The sequence below is a fragment of the Camarhynchus parvulus genome, chromosome 5 (genome assembly GCF_901933205.1).
Source record: "Camarhynchus parvulus chromosome 5, STF_HiC, whole genome shotgun sequence".
Lineage (NCBI taxonomy): Eukaryota > Metazoa > Chordata > Aves > Passeriformes > Thraupidae > Camarhynchus > Camarhynchus parvulus.
The window spans coordinates 35,897,296-35,917,692 of NC_044575.1; the positions used below are offsets into that span (position 1 = coordinate 35,897,296).

Here is a 20,397-nt window from a genome sequence, read left to right on the forward strand (position 1 = left end):
GTTAACCTGAAAATAAGGGCAGGTTGCAACACTTTGGAGCTCCAGTATCATTAACAAACAGACAAGAGGTTGCCTCCCCTTTGATACTACGTTCTTGAATCTTCAGTGGAGTGAATAGTAGCTTCTCTGGGCCGTGATTTTAACTTTGATTTTTTTTTAATTAGCTCCCAGATAGGGCTCTTTGGAATAGCATCCAAGGCTTTGGGGATGGGAGTTTGTGTTTAGTGAGTAAATTAAAATTGTTTGGCTATTTCAACTTAATAAGTATCCACTTCAGTATTTTCATTCACAGCTACGTTGACTTCTGGAGCTTCAGATGCCTGAGAAAGTGATCCATTTCACCTCCCACAACACAGCTTTGGGTCCTCTGATCATAATGAACTTCCTTCCCATAAGAAATGTGTGTGGTTGAAAGTGCCAATTCAAGTAAGCTGGTGTGAAATAGGAAAATTAAGGGAAGAAAAAAGAAAACTGTGATAAGAAAAGATGACTTGAGGTAGCATAAAAGTGGAAAATATGAGATGGAGAAAGGGTGTGCTCAGACTTTTCCACGATTTTTTTTTTTGTACTATGGGTTTTTGTTCATTAACTATTAACAAGTTAATTAGGGATTAATTAAAAAAAACCTTCTTTAGACACAATATGTTTACACAGCAGAACATGCTAATTTAGAGACTGGAAGCCACCCAGCTGTGGTAAAACAGAGATGAAAAAGTTACTTTATATTCCTTCTTGGGAAAGTTTCATGCCTTTTTAGCACAGCTAGACCTTATCACTGGCCACATTAATCCATTTACAGCTAGTAAATTTGCCTTCATTTCACTGTAAAGACATACCCTTAGCTCAGCTCAAAGTATTATGTGCTGGTAGGTCAAAAGAATATTTGGACCTCACAAAACAAATGGATTAGCAACACCGGTGTTTTGTATGTAACCAGAGCTGTTGAGTCCCTCTTGCCTGGTTAGCTCTGGTTAGAGATAATCAAGTGAGCTTAGTAAGTGTCAACTAATTGGTGAACATAAACAAGATACAGCTTTAAAATTATGTTTTGATTATCCCTAATTCCTAGTTTCAGTTCATATTCTTCAAAATATTATTTCCTTTATTACAAGTGTTTTGATATTCAATCTATTTCTGCCATTCACTTTTCCTTTTAGTCATAACTTTTTTTCTGAAGCCATCATTCACCAAAATAAGCCTTTCTCGTCAAAAGCCCTTTGTCCATGAGCTGTTGTAGCAGTCTCTTTTCCTCTTCCAGCCATGTAGGTGCCTCTTCATTCCTCAGATCCCTCCTCTCCTGTAGAAGATAGACTCAATATTATGACAGAATTATTCTCAGAAAACTTTGAAACAGATTTTTTCAGTCATACTTTTGAAAAATTTGGGGCAGTTATACTCAATGGTTTTTTTTCTCCATCTTATTTGTAGAAGTAGAATATACCTTGCAATAATACTGCATTTGTAAGGCAAAGCCTGTGCGCTGAAAGACTTGTTTGTTAGTATGCACAGAAAACTTGCTGCATTTCTGACTTGTCCTACTACAACATTGTTGAGTGGAATCTTTTTTCTAAAAGCAAATTCCTCAGATTTGCAGGTATTATTAATAAAATAAGGTGATGTTTGATTTACAGCAGGCAATTTAAGATAATTGAAAACACCCTTAAGCTATCATATTCGTAACAAAAAATGTTGGGTTCCAAACTGCCTTTCAGGAGGTTGCTGAAAGAAACAAGAAAAGTAGCTAAACATTATCAGGCATTACTCAATAGTTTTTCTGCAGGATGTATAAAGGTTTTGGGTGACTGAAAAAGAAGTGTGTTCTGTGTTGAGTTTGAGCAGTCTTCATTCAACTCTGTATTTTAGTTTTAAGTATCTTATCATACTTCAAGAAAAATAATTTTGTCCATTAAATTAATGAGCTTGATTTACAAAATACATGGCTGTGTAAATCTAGTTCTTCAGAGGGATTAAGCACAAGAAGTATGTTTAAGAATTAAAAGGTGATTTTGAAAAGCAGTAAAATACAAGCAGCATTTAAAGGACATTATTTCAGCAAAATCTCAGCTCACAGATTGTTGAATTATTGTATCAAGAAAATTTTTATCATTATAGCAAATGCATACTTGTATTATATTAGGTTTGGTTATGTATAATAAAAAGTAATTCTTGAACTAGCCAAATGTAATACATTATCAGTATAATTGTAAAATTCTTAAGAAAAAAGAAAAAAATGTTTATCAGCGCTAATAGAAAGTGCAAAAGAGCTGGTTTAAAGACAGTGTTATCTTGCAAAACAAAACTTTGCTCCCAAAGTCAAGGTAACCATCTGTGTCCATGTCTAATTCAAGTACTGTGTGAGGAATGAATTCTGATGCCTTTAAGTTCATTTGCTAAAGAATACTCAAATATCTGGCTACAATAACACCCTGAACTTTTATGTTTAACATGCTCAAGATACATTTTAAATGCTGAAAGCCTTGCTTTTTCTCTTATAGCCAGACAGGCATGACTTTTTCAGGTAACAAGTGTGAATCTTAGCTATGATATAATCAAATAAATGTTTTCCCTCACTGCAAAAAGAATCTTGAGCTAAATTAATTCCTGGTGCTAATGAATGCAACTCTGATGAAGTGAATGCTGTGTCTATACACGTCTCCTTGGCTGTAGAATTTGCTTCCTGTTTTCTCGCTACTAAGCTCTCACTTCCATTACTATTCTGTCTTCTGATTAAACATCTCTTATGTTTCCCTGTTAGGCACTCTTCAAAGGCAAAGGAAACTGGACTTTCCTCACATGACTATTTAAAAATATCATTCAGAAAATGAAGGGGGAAACACGTTGTGCTGGAGCTGATAATAATGTTAAGATGTTAACCTATTTCTAATTGATTCCAAGCTCATTCATCATGAGCTGCATGATTTTTTTTAACCTTAGCAAAGACTTAAAGACCGCATCATATTTCTAGTAAAGATTTAACTATTCTTCTTACTAGTCATTGGGATTTCCAAGAGATTGTTTCCTTAAAAACTGCTGAAACAGATTATTACAAGTAGTAGTGCACTTGTATGTATAAGTATTAAGAATACAATCCAAAGTGCTGGAAGTGCTGGGAAATCTTTCCCACAGGGCCTTTGGATCAACTTTTTTTTTTTTTTTTTTTTTTTTAACAAGCAGCAGTGCTTTTGAAAAGAAGCAGTTCCATCTCGCAGTTGTCATGCCTTAACCAGTATTCTAAAGTCCCATTCTACTTCCTCTGAGGTCTGCTTCATTAGGACTTGGGGATTTCCATTGCAGCGTATGCATGGCCATTTTTCAATCCTCAGCAATTTTGAAATGCTATTTTAGTTCTGATAAGAATTCTTGATGAAAATTTCTAGTGAGAAATTGAGAACTTTTTGCAATAGATTTTAAAAACTTGTTCTGGTTCTACTACAGATGGTCTTGGTAATCTCCTTAAACTTTTTCAGTTATTTTTTGAAATCACCAAATTCTCTATAGTTGCATTTTCTTACAGTCTCTCTTATGAACAGACAGAAGCCACAGCTGGAAGACAAGTAAAAATAATTGACTAGTGGCACAGTTGGTTCTTACCAGAATCCTCAGTTAATTACACGGTTCAGTTTTGGCAGCTGATAAAGATTTCTTCCCTGAAATTGTAGATTGATTTCAGACTTGTATGCAGTCTCATTTCATTTACGAATCTTCATTAAATCTTTTCTGACTACATCACAAAAAGGAAAAAAAAATCTACAAGCAAATCCAGCACCTACATGTGTCAGTCATAAAGCCAAGTCTATAGAAGTAGTAAAGCTCTAAAGTCACCTTAGAATGAGAAACAACTTTAAGCAGTTGGATTCATTTCAGTATGTCACTTAGTCTGGTAGAATAATGATGCATTAGTCAGTAATTGTCTGGTTATATCATAGCTGGATTTTATATTCCAGCAGTGGATGTGGCTCCTACATTTGCCAAGAGCAATATTCTCTATACTTTCAAATTTTGGTGTTTATTCAACATAAGGAGATCTGGGCTTTTTTCAGTGTTTTTCTTAGGTGGGTATGTGTATGGGGGTCTTTTACTTAGCCTGTAAAACAGAAAAAAGTGAGTATGGCAGAAGTGCAGGTGATCAAGACCCACAATGGCTTATGTCATCAGGCACTGGGTTTTCTTTCTCACTTGCTACCATGTAGTGTTCTGCAGCCCCTGTAATGAATTTAAATGACTTCTATCAAATGTGAAATCTGTCTTATTTTTAGTGTATGATACTGAGTGTGGAACATATTACCTAGTTCACTAACATCTAAAGCTGTTTGTTTCTAAAATTATGATCCACTTGCTGTCAGAGGAGGCTATATGTATTTCTCAAGGAATTTCTTTAGTGGGTGATTTTAGCCATGTAGCAAATGGTTGTCTTCCTGTGCAGATACTTGGCAGGGATAGCAGAGTCCTCACAGCATACAGTACCCTCGCCCAGTAACAGTGGAATATTAGAATCTTCAAATACTGTGGGTATAACAATAGAGGTTCATAGATAGAATAAAAGTTCATAGAAAGAACTAGATAGAAGCTAATAGAAAGAATGCTAGTTATAAAGCATCATATTGTTTTCCTTATTCATTTACTTTTTTGTTACCACAGGTGAAATAAATATTTTTTGTCTATCAGGAGTTGCATTTTACCACTGAGCACTGAAAAAAGTTAAATTTGTCATTAAAATTATGCATCCCATCAAATCATGGGAGAAGTATGGCAGAAAAAGGGGGATGTGTAAGAAAGCAGACCTCAGTATAGAAGGGTCTGGTAGGGAAATTTGGATATGTTTCAGTGTTAGTGAAAACAGGGAAGGATGTGAATTACAGCTTGCCAATTTCAACACACCACTGTCTAAGGCATAAAAAGGCAATTGTATTGGCTCTAAGTAGGAGCAGCTCACTGTTTTGTTCACAGAATATTCTGAAATAACATTGCCAATATTTAAGACAACAAAAGAAGGGGAGACATAACAAAGCAGGATTTCTTCTTGACTTTCAGAAATATATTACACCTTGCTTCATGTAGATAGAACAGCTTTTTGGTCGCCTTGACATACTAGTGGCATATGAAAGCCCTGTGGATGGATGGAGCGTTAGATTGGAAGTAATAAGGTTGTGCCTGACTTACCTCCGCAATTGTAGCAGATGTTACAAATGTCATAACATGAACCTTTGGGATCAGACTGGAAAAAAAAAAAGCAAGACAACAGATGTAGGCCTCTTAGTTTTACCAGCAAGTATAGTCTGACACTATATAACACTGTTCTGACTTGATGTTAATACCCTGTCCTCCTCCTGAGAACAGAACCAGTGACACTAGCCATCTCTGTAGCACTGGTGCTGTAAAGGGGTAGCAGCGTTTTCTTTTCAGAGGAATTTTGATACTAGTTTAAAAATAAGACAATAGAACTATTATTCCAGTAAGGGTCTTACTGTGATATCTGAATAAGTAATCCAGACTCATCACTCATTTCTTCATGCAATTGTAATGTTTATGCATTTTTTTCTGCTGGTGGAGCCAAATCTCTCAGAGTGGACATTTATCTAAAGGACTAATAAATTCCTAGGTTTTTAAGCCCTTGATTCACCCCACCTTTGTGTGTCCCTCTCCCTTGCCTTACCCATCTGTCTCTACTTTATCTCTTTCTCTTCCATACTTCTGTAGACTTTTTCCTGATCTATTTACAGCAGATGGATTTCCTGGGAAACCTTTATCTCACTTTAATTATTTTTCTTTACCTGCTATTTATTTGAATTGAAAGTGTTTTTACTTTCTGCATTGTCCTCAACATGTTGAAGAGTGTATGAAGTTTTTAATTCCTTCTCTGTTTCTTACTAGTTCTTCCCAATGTTCCTGAATTTTATGGGAGGGGGATAAAATGAATGTGGGAGTATGTGCCCTTGTATTTTTTGCCCTGTGCTTCAATTTAAAGCAGGGGTGATTCCGTCTGCCACATCACTCCCTCAGGTGCTGCCATTCTTGAACTGGAGGCTTAGCCCTCTCCCTGAAGAATTTCATTGTCAAGGAGAAGAGTGGGGGTTCTCCCATGAAGAATTTTAATCACCCTGTCTGTAGCCCTTTTGAAGGAGGCACAATAGTTCCTATAGTAACTACTACAGTGTGGGAGAAAGGCCAGTGCTCTCGCCCCCAGCCACAGATGGAGAACTCTCTTTGCTTAGATGACTGGAAATTCTTGCACAGCAAAGATTTCATCCTTTACAGTGAACAGAAAAAAAAAATCGCTGAAGTAAACTCCTTAATGTACATATGCTAATTAAGAAACAGTGCTAGTTATCAAGGAGAGAACACAAAATATACTTATTTCATTATTGGGGTTTCTAATTTTAAGAAGTTCAGAAAAGAGGGAGAAAAAAGAGATATTAAAGACTTAAGAAACTTTATCTACTCCTCCCAACCACCCTACCCCCACCCCTTAAAGAACAAATCCTGTGGGAAGGAGCAGACCTATAAACCAAATGAAGGTAATTGGAAAAGGAACAGGCTCCTAAAACAGACAAAAACTTACACTATGACAGTCACTTATCTTGCTTCTTTTTTCCATTATTTTTGAATATTTCTCAAGGGAAAGACATATTATGTCTTCAAATCCAATGATTCCAGTTCAATTAACAATTAATATTCAATTAATATAATAACTTCTGCTTTTTGACAACATTTCAATTTGATCAATTTAAGTTATTGAAACTAAAAAAGCGATTAAAAAGAAGTTTAAAAGTGTTAAGCAGCTTGAATTTGAAAAGCAAGTTTTGCTAAAAATTATTTTAATTTCTGGAGCTTTTTCAGAGATGAACTACTGAAAATAATAAAGCACACCTGTAATTGTGTTGCATAATACTTTCATTAATTAACCAGTACATTCTTGACAACTAGTAGGCTATTCCATGGAAAGTGTAGGTTTACTTTCTCAGCCATGGATTACCCAGTAATGAATTCATGCTCTTTACCAGTGACCAGAAGATGGATATCTAGAATCTGAGGCATTCTTGTACACAAAAATATAGATTTGAAGTGGTATTGTTAGCTTTGCAAGTTGATTATCATATATTGCATTATACATCTTTCATGTAGTCCTTTGCAACAAATTTGTTCGGATACTTTATTGCTGTGATACTTCTTTGGTAATGGCACAGTATTAATGATTCCCATAGCTTTACTAAACCAAGATAAAATACCTTTCCACCTATGTTGCAGCTCCATCTAAGATTTATTTCTTCTTCCCATCTGTGAAGGTGGATAAGAGACCTAAATTTTGGATCATATGATGGCTTACAGTGAGGTAACTGCTGACGTAATTTAATTTCTTTGGATACCTTTTCCAAATCAGAGGGTAACACTTCTGCTTATATCATGCTGTTCAGCTCTTATCTCACTTTAGATCAGGATTTGAATACACATCTTGTATACCAGATGTCCTCAACTTCAAGGCGGAGGGGTTCTTTCTTACTGGAGATTTCTTTCAAAACTTACAATCAATCTTAAATGGGATAGCAAGAAACAATCAATGGGAAAAAATATTCATCTAAAGGTATTAAACATGAAGTATTAAAAAAAAAAAAGTTTCTGTGAATGCTAGCATGCAGAAATACTGGAGTGTAATGTTGATTGCACTTCATCCTTCCCTGAGATTGAATTCTCTGTTGTTCAGCTTAGCCCTGTAGTCAGCGTCTCTGTCTTTTCTAAAACACAGCTTTTAAAAATTTTCTAATTACTTAGTATGTCTCATCCGAAAGCCCCAATATTTCAAGATGACATTGCACCTCTTCCAGACCACTTTGATTGCCAAATTCACCTCCATTTTCTTTCATGAACATTTGGAGTTGTTCATAGAAATCACAAAAGATACATTTTCATCTAGAATCTACTCTATGCAAAGGAAAATATGTTAGAAATTGTATTGTTATTTCAATAGATCTTTCTTTCTACTCTAAAACAACAACAAAAAAAGTTATATTCTGGGAAAGAATATTTAAAAGATTATAGCCACACTCATGCTGTTTTGCACATACAGTCATCAGGCCACTCTGCTTCCTATGCTCTCTCATCTGACACTATCATGTATGTTGTTGATACCTATGGGGAAAAATATTAGCCAACCCTATGTGTAGCTGCTGTGCAATTAGCCTGATATGGCTACATATTTTGTGAATAAAGGTAGTAATTTTCTTTTTTTTGGTGGGGTGTTTATACATTCATATTTATGTAGATCCGTTCAGTCTTTGCTAATTAAAGTCTGACTTTAGTGGCAGTCATAATTAGAGCTCTTCAAAATGACCTCTGTTTTTTCATAATTCTTCAGACAGCAGATTGCCTTAAAGGTTGCAGTGCAGTGGCCCTAAGTACACGTCTGCTTCCAAGTGTACAAAAAGTTCTTCTTAGAAAAATCAACAAAATTAAAAAAAATATAGGGAGTTTGAGGCTAATTGAGAAAAAGCTTTTAGGAGTAAATAAAGGTTAAGGGAAAAGAATTTTTAAGTTCAGTTTAGTTTTTAAACTATTATTAAAGCAACAGAATTTTAAAACTCTTTGTTCGAATTTTCCAAAACTTTCCACAAAAGTAGTTTATGTTGAGGGATGTCACACAAAGTCTCACAGGAGTTTTTTAGGGGACGCTGATAATTGTGCTCATGTGCTGTTCTTCCATTCCTAGTGATCAAAGAATACTGCTTGTGCTTTATTAGAACTCTGTCTTCACCAGTAGAAATGCATAGTAAACATCAGTCTTTGGTCTGTACTCCCACATCTTAGGCTGTGTTCAAGAGGAAATCCTTCCTTTTCAGGATGCACAGAAATCTTCGTTAGGCAGTCTCCTTTTTCTTTTCCATGGTTTCCCACTTTTTGTAGCACAATTGCAAATGCTCTTGGTGTTGCATTAAGCATGCTTAGACTGCCCCCAAGACACTCTGAAAGGGAGGTGGCTCTTCCTTCACCTCATGCATAGCCAGATTAGTCATTGAGGGAGGAATTTTAAAGAGGAACTAGTGAATAGTTAGAATTTTTTTCTTTTATGGAATAATCTCATGCCAGGAATAGACATGTCAGTTTGGATAGTAAAGGTCATAGTCCAATGCCATGGAAAGTAAAACATTTTCATAGATAGATTCTTCTGCTTCAGCACTACAAAGTACACACATAAAAGCAATCTTTCTATCTTCTTTTCACTATTAGAAGTCAGTGTTTAGTACAAATATTGTTTCAACCAACTTTTTGATTAATTTGTGCATTCAGGCATTAAATGTTGTCAACTAAATGTAGGCAATACAAAATATGACTATGTGTGAAAAAGTCTATTCAGAGATGTTTGTTCATACTGCTAAAATAAGAGAAGCTTGGAAGAATTTAACCTGGGTTTGGAACTTGTTTCCATTGTGACTCCTTCTGGAGTTTGGTACACGTCCTTCAGCCTTCTCCACATCCTAATTTCCCCTGCTTCCTGTAACTCAGAAGAAGAAATGTATTTCATGGCTTCAGTATTTTGTTTCTGTAAAGAGTCTGCATTTAAAAAAGGAATCCACATTTAAAAAAAAAATGCTCATCCACACCTTTAGGTCTGTGAAGGTCACTGAGCTACTTTGATTTATAGATTTTTTGAAATAAATCTTAAATCTCTTGCTTTTCAAGTTTTCTGTGAGTGGCTGAGCTGTGGCTGCTGATGGTTCCATCTACAGGGTGAGAGATTTAGATAACTAGCTGTGGCTTGTGTGATGGAAACCAGCTTAGTATTTATAGTTTATGTTTTGAAATTTTAGAATAAAATAACATTGAGCCTGCTTTTTAATCCAAACATTTCAGTCTATGTCTTCCTTTCGCGTATTGGCATGCCAACAATTCATTCAATAGAAATAAGAGATTTTGTGCTGTGACTGGACTGTGAGATTGCCATGTTTCTGAAAGGTATCAATGTGGTATGCACTTATCTACCCAAAATAGCATATTTCATCTGCTGCAAGTAGATATCAAGAAAATTTGAAAGCTCAAGTAAGTAAAATAATAAGACAATAAATCCAGCTGATTAAATAATTTAAGTTTTCCTTGTTCGATATTTGTCTCAATATTCTTGTCTCATTCTTCAAAACATGAAGAATGATAGTGATGGAAGTGCATGAAATAAGGTACATATTTAACATTTATTAATTTATTTTAAAAGGGTTGCAGCATGGCTACCAGAAACATAATTGTTTTCTGTGTAACTTATTGTCATGGTCGTAAAATTAGGAACTGTCATGAGAACCCCACATCACCTGGCTAAGAGCAAGACACATAAATGCAAGAGTTCTAGTGCTATAAAAATGTCAGTGAACTGAATGGCATGAAAGTACTACAAGATATTTGTCTACGTATATACTAGCCACAGGCATGCAATCATCAATGCAGGATTTAACTGACAAATTTTAAAGCTAAGATCTGACCCTCTCTTATTTTCTATTTAACTCACTGACCTTAAAGTGATTTCATTTGAGGTATAGAACTGAGGGTCCCAATTGTGAAGGACTGATGACTTACCTGTAAGTGTCATTTAAAGTTCAAGATACTGTTTTAAAGAGGGCTGCACTGACTTCAGGCACATCATTCAAATTATGATACTTAAATACTAAAACCCTGCAATTGACATCATAGAATTGGATTCAGTATGTGATGGATACACTTTAAAATGGTAACATAAGGATATGGGCAGGAAACAGAAAATTAATTGAAAGGTAAATTCCAAATGGTGGTGTGTTCAACCAATGTGTGGAAAACATGAGAGTCTAGCTGGAAGAATGGAAGGACAAAGGAGTTCAGGGAGGGGTTGCAGGTTTGCAGGTTGAGTGGTTTTTTGGTTTTTACAATGCTCTTATAGAGACTGCTATGAAGCAATGTCTAGCAAGTCAAAACTGAATTTGTTTTTTTTTTTTTTTTGTTTCTGATAGATTATAAATTAAATACCTTTTTTGTTTCTGATAGATTATAAATTAAATAACTGTACAAAGCATCATGCAGACAGCAATCATGATCAGAATACTAAAAATCTTTACAGTACTGTATATTTTGTTTAGTCCCTCAACTTAAGATAAAGTTTTTCTAAGAAATACAGTCTTGAAGAGTTTTCTTTCAAGGTGGTAGTGTCTATGTCCTTGAATATGAGAAAAGAGGAGGACTTAGAAATACCAGCTCTACAGCAGTCTCCATTTGTAATTATGAGCTATTGCCTGAATCTATTAGCTATGAAGCCACCTGTTTGCTCAGTATAAATAGCTTAGAATTTCCTGCAAGGAAATTACATGAAACATCAATAAAAAATGATATTACATTTTCAGGTCAATATGACTATCATTACTTGGCATTTGTCTTTTCCTACTGATATCATGTTTGGCAGCCAGTATCATAGAAGACTTAGAAATTGTTGCTCTGTGTTTTGTTTCTGTTCATGTTAAATTGGCCTGTTCAGTAATGGCAGTCATTCATTCTGCTTATTTTAGCAGATCCTTGATATTTCATTTTTCTTATCATGCACTGTAAAGACAGCAATACGTAAAGATGGACTAGTGCTATGATGGTTTCAGAGGCATTAGTCTCTCATCAGGGTCTTGGGATGTAAATGCTTTTGTACACACCTTAGAGGGGTGCAGAATGAACTTTGCCTCTTCTGTCTGCTGTGGTTATGCCTGATTTTGTCACTAAGACAGGAAAGGGAGTTTCCTGCAGCCCTGTGCCATCTTTTCTGTGCTCTGGCTTTCTCTGTTCGTGTGGGAAAGGTAGCCCAGGCCTAAGAAGCCTCAGCTTACAGTAGATGGCTACATTTGGTTATATACAGACTTAATTTCTGGCTTTGCGTTCCTGGCGTACAGAGTTTAACAGAATAGTAGTTTTGTGATTTCTCAGCCTTTTTTGTATTCACTGCTGTCTTCGAAGCACAACTACCCATTAGTCACTTTGTACTTTTAAACTATATTATTTAGACACTGAAGTTTCAAGTACCTATTCCAGCAACTAACATGGATATCTGGGATACTAAAATACTTCTCTACACTGAGGAGAACTTTGATTTGAATACTAGATGTATTTATAAATGTTGGGCTTTTTAATGTTGTGTTTATTTCATTTCAGTTTCAAATAATAACATGTTCAGATAAACCTCTCAGATGTTTAGTGGAATAAACTTCGTAATTCATAAATAATATTTAATTCTTATCCCACATTTCAAAACATTTACAATATGCGCAGCCTCTTTTTCAATAGTATTTTTCACTAAATTCTGCATGCTTTCATTACCATAAGCCTACAGGGATTTGAGATATATCTGAACAAACAAATAATTTTCAGATTCATTGGACACTTAAATAGGTTGGTTTTTAAAAAACTCCTTTTTTATCCTACAAATTTGAGTCTTAAATTACATATTAAATTACCAAATTTATATGCTATGTAGAAGGCAAAATTAAATTAACACCAGTGTATTAAGATGCAAAACATTTAAGGGGTTAATGTCAGTGGTGAGGATGCATGAGAACTAAATGTGCAGACCTTGTAACATAACTGTTTTTTATTCAGTTATAGGTGCCCAGCGCAGGAGAAGTCCCAGTGCCCTTGCCATTGAAGTATTTGAATCACATTTGGGAAGTCATATATTACAGGTAAAAAAATGGCTTTTCCAAGAAAAATCAAAATATCTATCTAGTCATATATCTGCCAATAATTTGAATAGTATTTTTGTCTTCACTTATATTGATGAGATTTTTTTTTATGCTCATATTTCTTCTATTTTGAAAGTCCATAATTGGGAGACTGTTAATGAGAGGCAAGGCAAGTGTTATTTTAGCTGAATCACAATATTTTCTTGTTTAGAATGGTGCAGTAGGTGTTTGCAGAATGCCCTTATGTATTTGTGTGAGTGTGTGTACAAGCTAGTATTTTGTGCTGGTGATTTGTCTGATGTCATGTATCAATTTAGGATTGAGGGGTTTTCCCCACTTTGGTTTATGAGCACTGCTTTTCTCCATGATATCCCAGTTGTCACAATTTTATATCACAAATTTGGAGCAATCTGCAAAGATTAAAAAATGAATAGAAGCATGCCTCTCAAGTGTCCTTAGCTGTGGGCTGAAAACTGGTCTGGTATTTGTCAAACAAGTTCATCACATGGCACAAGTCATCATATTCCAGGAAGACTCAACTGAAAAACAATGACCTGATGGAAACATCCTTGTGCATGATTTATTTTGCCAGGGTTACTACAGCCTTTCTTACATTGAAGTGATCAAATGTGAAGTATAAGCAGTTAAGAAGAAAATGTGATGTGCCTTGCAGTAAGACGAATCCAGCCCTATGGAAATAAAACCCACACAGTCTTTTCTAAGTGTGGCACTGAATAACTGCTCTTATTTAGCAATGTACACAGCTTCTCAATGCAAATATATTGTCTGGTGTATTATCTTTTGAGAGGTACGAGAGAGGTAAATTAGGATATTATCATGAGAAATATTCCACTTAATTTGAAATGATTGAGAGCTATCTCTGTACTAACTCAGCTGTGGTATTCAAAAGCACTATAGATAATGTCAGAATTTTCATGTCTTTATAAAGTAACTAAATGCAGAATAGCAACAAAGATAATTTTGGGAAAACATTAAATTAACTAGTAGAATTAATTTCTCTTCGGAACAAGAATCATGAATGAAATCATTTGCTTAGTTGTGCACTCTTGGCAGAGGTCTAGGTCAAGTTTTTCATTCTGTAAGCAAATACTTTTGTTGTAGTTATTGTGTCAGAGATCTGCACCAGTATGTACAGTACTGTGTTTGCATATTAGGCAGGAACACTGCTATGTTGTCTCATACATGCAGAAAAAAAAAGAAGAACTAGCAGTTTTGTGATATTTCAGTTTATGTAATTTCTCAGTATGTTGAGTGTGTAAACATATCATATATCCTAAAGGTATGTTTTTACAATATTACTTATAATTCATATATAAATAAAACCTCATTGAGACTGATTTATTTACACTTTTTAGGTATTAAGTATGACTTTTATAGGTGAAAATGAAAAAAAACTTAGGATGGCCACTTTGAAAACTATTTGAGTCTTTCACTTACTGTGTATTAAAACAATTAGTGACTTTCATACTTGTTTAAACTAGATTCCACTTATGGATTGTTGGAATTTTTGGGTTTTCTTTTTGCGTTTTTTTTTAGTTTTTAAAAAATTGATTTGTGATGAATTAAGGTGTTTTCAGGACATAACTTCATCATACTACTACTAAAAAACCCCTGTATTGCACTTGTATTCTCAAAACTGAGGATTTTAAATCAAAATTACCATTAGCCTTGTATTGAATATCTGTTAAGGTGTGGTCTTTTCAAAGATGATGCTTTTATCAAAGTACTTCATGAATCTCTCAGTTGATAATAGGCAGTTCAACCCTGATATTTGCAAGATAGACCCTTGATGATGGATAAAAGACAATATGAATTAATAGTGGTGACAGGTTTATCAAAATTTGTTAAGATTTTGTCTTATTTTAGCAGAGCAATCAACCCTTGGGAGGTGATGGGTCATGCATTCAAATGTACCACTTCTAAACAGATCAGAATGAACTTCAAAGTACTGCCTTGTGGTCTAATAGCTAGTAATATAATCACCAGAAGACAAAATGGTTTTTAAAATAACAATTGGATAGACTTTGTCGTGGAATACAGTTCTAAGATGTCCTCAGCTAGTCTGCTACTCACAGAAATTCTTTTCAAATAAGTATCATGATAAGTATTGTTTGCAAGTGAAGTAAATAACCTTGATTACACTTTGGGAATTTTGGTTCCAGAGTCTGCTGTCTGAAGAATTTGAATTGATAGTTGGTGTAATCCCTTTGGCTATTAGTATTTTGAAGACTTGGTTAAGTGTAAGCTCAGAAATTAAGGACCTCTCTGATCTTTTTAATATTTTGGTACTTCAAAATTTATTGATAGACAGATATGCATAATACAGTAGATTTTGAAAAAGTGGATATAGTTTATTTAAAATGAGGTTACAAAAACAGAAATGGAGGCACATCTTGTGATATTTTTATATTCAGTCTACAAATAGATAGTGTCAGTCATATCTAGGTATATGTTATATACATTAGTCATGTCCGTACATATTAAATCCATGTATTTGTATATAATGCCTAGTCATCAGTGAATGAAGAATGCCTTCATCCATGATTTTTCTATTATTTAGGAATCAAATGTTTAAATACTGCTTAATTGATGATTGATACAGGTACTAAAGGTTTTCTCCCATATGCAGTTAAGTGCAGAAAATAGAAAAGTAAAACTCTACCTGTCATGAGAAAAATAAAAGTTAAAAAGTTGTTGATTTTGGTCTGAGATAGCATTTGTGCCCAAGGATCATACAGTTAAATATGTTCTGTTAATGGCAGACTTCATCAACTCCAAAAATAATCAACGTATTGTTACCTTTACATAAATTCAGAGATTAAAAAAATGGATAAAAACCCTGAGAAAAGGAAATTTAATACTTTTAAAGGGCTTCATTTGAGTAAGGCATCTTTGCTTACATATGAAATCCAACCCATGTGCACATCCTCATGGTGAGTGGTGAGGCTCTGGCACAGGCTGCCCAGGGAATCTGTGGCTGCCCCATCCCTGGCAGTGCTCAAGGCCGCATTGGATGGGGCTCTGAGCAACTTGGGATAGTGGAAGGTGTCCCTGTCCATGGCAGGGGGGTTGGAAGTAGGTGATCTTTAATGACCCTTTTAACCTGAATCAGTCTAAAATTGTGTGAGTCTGTGTCAAAAAATCTCCAAGCCGCAGCTGATTGCTGTATATCATGCTGAAGAGATTCCCAGCGGTAGGTTTGAAGCCAAAGGTGCTATCCACTCTGTGCTGGTGGAAAAAAAGACACCACAAAAAATGACTGCTCAAACACAATTACATCAGAATCTTTATGTCAATGTAATGTCTTTTAAATGTTTTTCAAGTAAAATCACCTGAATTATGAATAGTAGAGTGGAACGTAATGGAGTAGAAAAGTAGATAATGGCAATATGTTAATTAATTTTTGACAAGATTTTTGATTTGCCAAATTATAGGCTTTGTTTTTCTTGTCTTGTACATTCTTTTTCTTCTGAAAATGGTGTTATATTGAGAATAGATATCTTGTGTTTTATATTTCTGTATATATATCTGTCTATCAACTAAATTCAGCAAAAAAATTATTTCTGGTACCTGCTATTAAAAATTTGGTTTAAATTGGTTGTAAAAATTAGCAAGATTTTCATCAATTTTTCAGGATCTCTGGATTTTTTTTCTGTAACTTCATTGCTATTGAGAAGGTGTGAAAAAGGGTCAGTAACCCCATAGTCTTCTTATAATCAGGAATGATCAGGAAATGTAGAACTAAATATAGAGAAAAGGGAAAGTTAGTGAATATATTTGCATATGCAAATTAGCTTAATTGATACTGCTTGCCTCTACAGGGATTTTTCATTACAAACTGGAGTGCTACATTGTTCAGCTCATATTGAGTAATTTAGTAACTAATGAGACCAGTTTGCACTAATTTGCATATGATAAATGAGCTTAATTGCAGTAAATAACTTGGAGGCATAATTACTTAATTTTCCTGTGTTGCATGGCTTTTAAGTTCACGTATGAACAACTCAAGATAATTTTGCATATTTAAATTAGTTGCTTTTAAAATTCTTGAACAAAAAAGAACACACCTTACAATTTGAACAGTAAAACAATTAAAAGTATAATGTACATTATTTTCAAAAAAATTTAATATTTTGAAAATATATGTTTCTTCCTTTAAAAACATCAGTGTCTTTTTAAAAACTAAATATTTGGAATTAATCACAATGAAGTAGCATTAAAGTCAGGCTAGGATGGAAAGATGGTGTAAGTAATAATAATAGGAGTATGTATCTGAACTATAGTGAGCAGTACACGTTTTGTGTTTCTGCATACAAGAGTGATAAGTTTCATAATTGCATTCTTTGCTTCAGTAGTGCCTATTCAACTGTTAAGAAACTAACACTTTCATATAGCATTAGGTATATATTACATACACAGTAACTTGGACAGTAGTTTTCTTAGATCATCTATACTGTGCTACCTCATTTTGTGTAAAGAAATCCTTATATTGGACAGATACTGAAGTGTCAGTGCAACAAAAAGTGTATCCTTTTCTTCATTTTGTGGACGTGTTCCACAAAATGTGACCATTGACAACTCTTATGATGTAGATTTTTACAATGAGTTTCAAAACACACAAACAAAAACAAAAACAAAAAACCAAAAGATAATCCAAAATCAAACTAATTGGAAGACCATCGTCAATTTCTGCCATATCCCTAAACTTACTGCACATTAGATAATTTTGATACATTTGATTTGATAGAATTGAACTACTGAACTAGACAGAGAAAAAAGCCAGCTACCAATCTCATTTATTCCCATAGCAAGATCTGTTGTGCACCCATGATTTACAAGTGGATGACAATTACTGAATTCTCCTCTGTTCCATAAAGGTCCCCACCTATCTTCCTAGAAGCTGGAAGACTTTTTGAATGTTATCTAGGAAAATTTACAAGACTTGCAGTTCCTTTTTACTTTGTGCTGTACCTTTCTCTCCCATTAAGTATTTTGTGGTGAAGTATTTTGAAGTATTTTCTCTTTTGCAAGGTAATTGCAGTATCAGATTCAATGAGAGAAGAAAAATCAGGTTCCCATTAAGATCTGAGGAAAAGCAACCTCAGCGAAAACAATCTGACCCTATAGGTTGTATTCCTCATTGAGGCAAAAGTCACAAACTACAAACCATTTAGCTTTAATGAAGTGGTTAACAATGTACAGAGGATAGCTGTAGTAGATGTCCAGTTGTGTCCAAGACGACCCCACAAAGTCATCTGAAATATGCACAAGGCCTGTAAGCCCTGTTTTACTTCCTAGAAACCTCTGTATCACCACAGCCTTGATCGTGAAAAGTCGTCCTAGAATGGAGCAGAATTTGAGCTACTTGGAAGCTAGAAATGGCTCAAATGCTGCAATTTGACTTTACCCCATGCAGTAGTCCCAGACTTTTCATGCATGAAAGGCAGTCTTGGTTCACATGCTTTTCACTCCACTGGAAGCCTCTGATGGTGGATGGAACTTCATGGAAGACTTAATTGTCTCTTTACCTTCATGCTATAGAGAAGCAGTGGGCTACTAAACCCATTGATATTATTTTAGCTTTTCTTTATTTAAAGTCAATAAATTAGCAAACCACCCTCATCCTATGGATGTAAGAAGCCTAATGAATTGCTAGTATTGTGAACAATTGAATAATGCCTCTCGTCCTAATAGTTTGATATTCTTTTTCTAACTATATTTTATTAATGTATCCAATACTGTAATAATAGGACTAACACGAAACTGTACAAATATAATCTGTTTGTCAATTTAGTATAGTACTGTGCCTCAGAGAGGGGCCTTTATTAATTGTGAGGTAAATGTGCAGGTGAATACAATTTCTGTGGCTTCTAGTGAATCATTCCAGGTGATGCCAGTACCGTGCAGAGTAGCTGAGTCATTGGTTTGTTTTCTGGAGTATGTCAGATGAGCTTAAATTTCTCAGGAAAGAGGAAAATTAATGTCTCTTCACTCTAAGGGAGAGCTCTAACAATCTTCTGTTTGCAGGCAGCTAGTACCCCATCCACCTGCATTCCTAAAGTGAAGTAAAGCTGCATCCACAGTTGTGCTCAAGGGGCTGATCCCATCCACCTCTTCGAGCTGTGTAATAACTGCAAATAACAGATTGAACCATGTTTGTGATACTCTCAAAAGTACTCAGGGTCATAGGAATGATCAACTGAATGCAAACAAAGATTGTTAATATCTCAGTAGTTACAAAATAAAAGTTTTTTCCCATCTTCAGCCAGAAAAATTGGAAGTTGTTATCTGGAAAATGTTTTCACATACTCCTCAAGTTAATGCTGTTTTATCATCCAGTTTGTAATTCAATGTTATCAAACACAGAAGGTGTAGAATGAAATACCAAATTTGAAGGGAACTTTCATACCATTTCTCTGCTGTCCATATGGGTCTTGTCCTCCATTCTTGCCACGATTTTTCTAGAATTACAGACCTACTTTTTGCAACAAGGGTACTCTATCATAAACTTTCTATACAAAAACTGGAGAGAATTCACTCAACAGTTTCCCTACAGTATTTAATCATGTTTGGAAGATGTTGCTGTTAATCCATTATAACTAGATTAGAATATACTGAGACAATGACACAATTCATTTTTGAAAAAATAATTTTGCTGGAGAATGTGTGAGTAAAGTTCTCCATACATAATAAATATGTATGTTGAGTATGCAACCACTTTAGACTGGGAAAAATTTGTGAAAATGTCTATTTAAGGCAAATTAGAGAACAGTAAAGAGAGCAAGTTATTTACATTTTTGCAGTTGTGCAGTTGGATGAGTTGCACACAATTAACAGTGTAATGGAGAAACAGAACCTTCTCCTGAAGGGAAAAAAGTACCCAATACTTTGCCTTGGAAGCCTGTGACAGTGGTCACTGGGGTTGTCAGGTGAGGGAAGAGGTGAGAATGTTGACTCTATGTTCAGAAGGCTTGAGTTGTTATTTTATGATATCTATATATTACATTATAACTAACTAAAAAGAAAAGAAGGAAAGGTTTCCTCAGAAGGCTAAGCTAAGAATAGAAAAGAATGATAACAAAAGCAGCTGGCTCGGACAGAGTGCAAGAGCCAGCTCTGCCGTGACTGGTCACTAAATCAAAATATCTACATGAGACCAATCACGGATCTGCCTGTTGCATTCCACAGCAGCAGATAACCATTGTTTACATTCTGTTTCTGAGGCCTCAGCTTCTCAGAAGGGAAAATCCTAAAGAAAAATATTTTCACGAAAAGATGTCTGCGACAGAAGCCCATTGTTAGTTAAGTATTAAAATCAGCCGAGCAGTATGAATAATCATGAGTGAATTATATACAAAGTTCTAAATTTTTTCTTTCCCTACAAATGTTGTGTAAAACTTTGTAGTGTTTTAATTAAATAGAGGCAATACAACAAAAAAAGAAGCTGACTGGCTAGGCTATAGTTGAGTGGAAGTCTCATTTCTTCCAATATTTGAATTATTATAGGGAGTCCCATCTGACAAGAAAATTTAAGAAGTGGGAAAAGAGACAGGAAAGTGTTGGAGTGCTATAAAATATTAGGGAGAAGATTTATCTTCTCATTTACTATTTTCAGTCATTCTGAATATTACATAATGAGGTTCTCTCTGTATAACACTAGTCAACACAGAAATAGTGACACAAGACTAAAGGTGAGGAAGCAGCAGATGGT

The 20,397-nt window shown here is 34.8% G+C and overlaps 1 protein-coding gene across 9 annotated transcripts in view; it reads left to right on the top strand.

Annotated features, from left to right (window-relative positions):
* Positions 1–20,397, top strand: part of NPAS3 (neuronal PAS domain protein 3) — a 594,777-nt gene that overhangs the window by 286,634 nt on the left and 287,746 nt on the right. For all 9 annotated transcript variants that reach the window (XM_030950330.1, XM_030950332.1, XM_030950331.1 and 6 more), the window contains one exon: positions 12,583–12,665. In XM_030950330.1, coding sequence (XP_030806190.1) covers positions 12,583–12,665 — 83 coding nt within the window. The remainder of the gene's footprint in view (positions 1–12,582; positions 12,666–20,397) is intronic.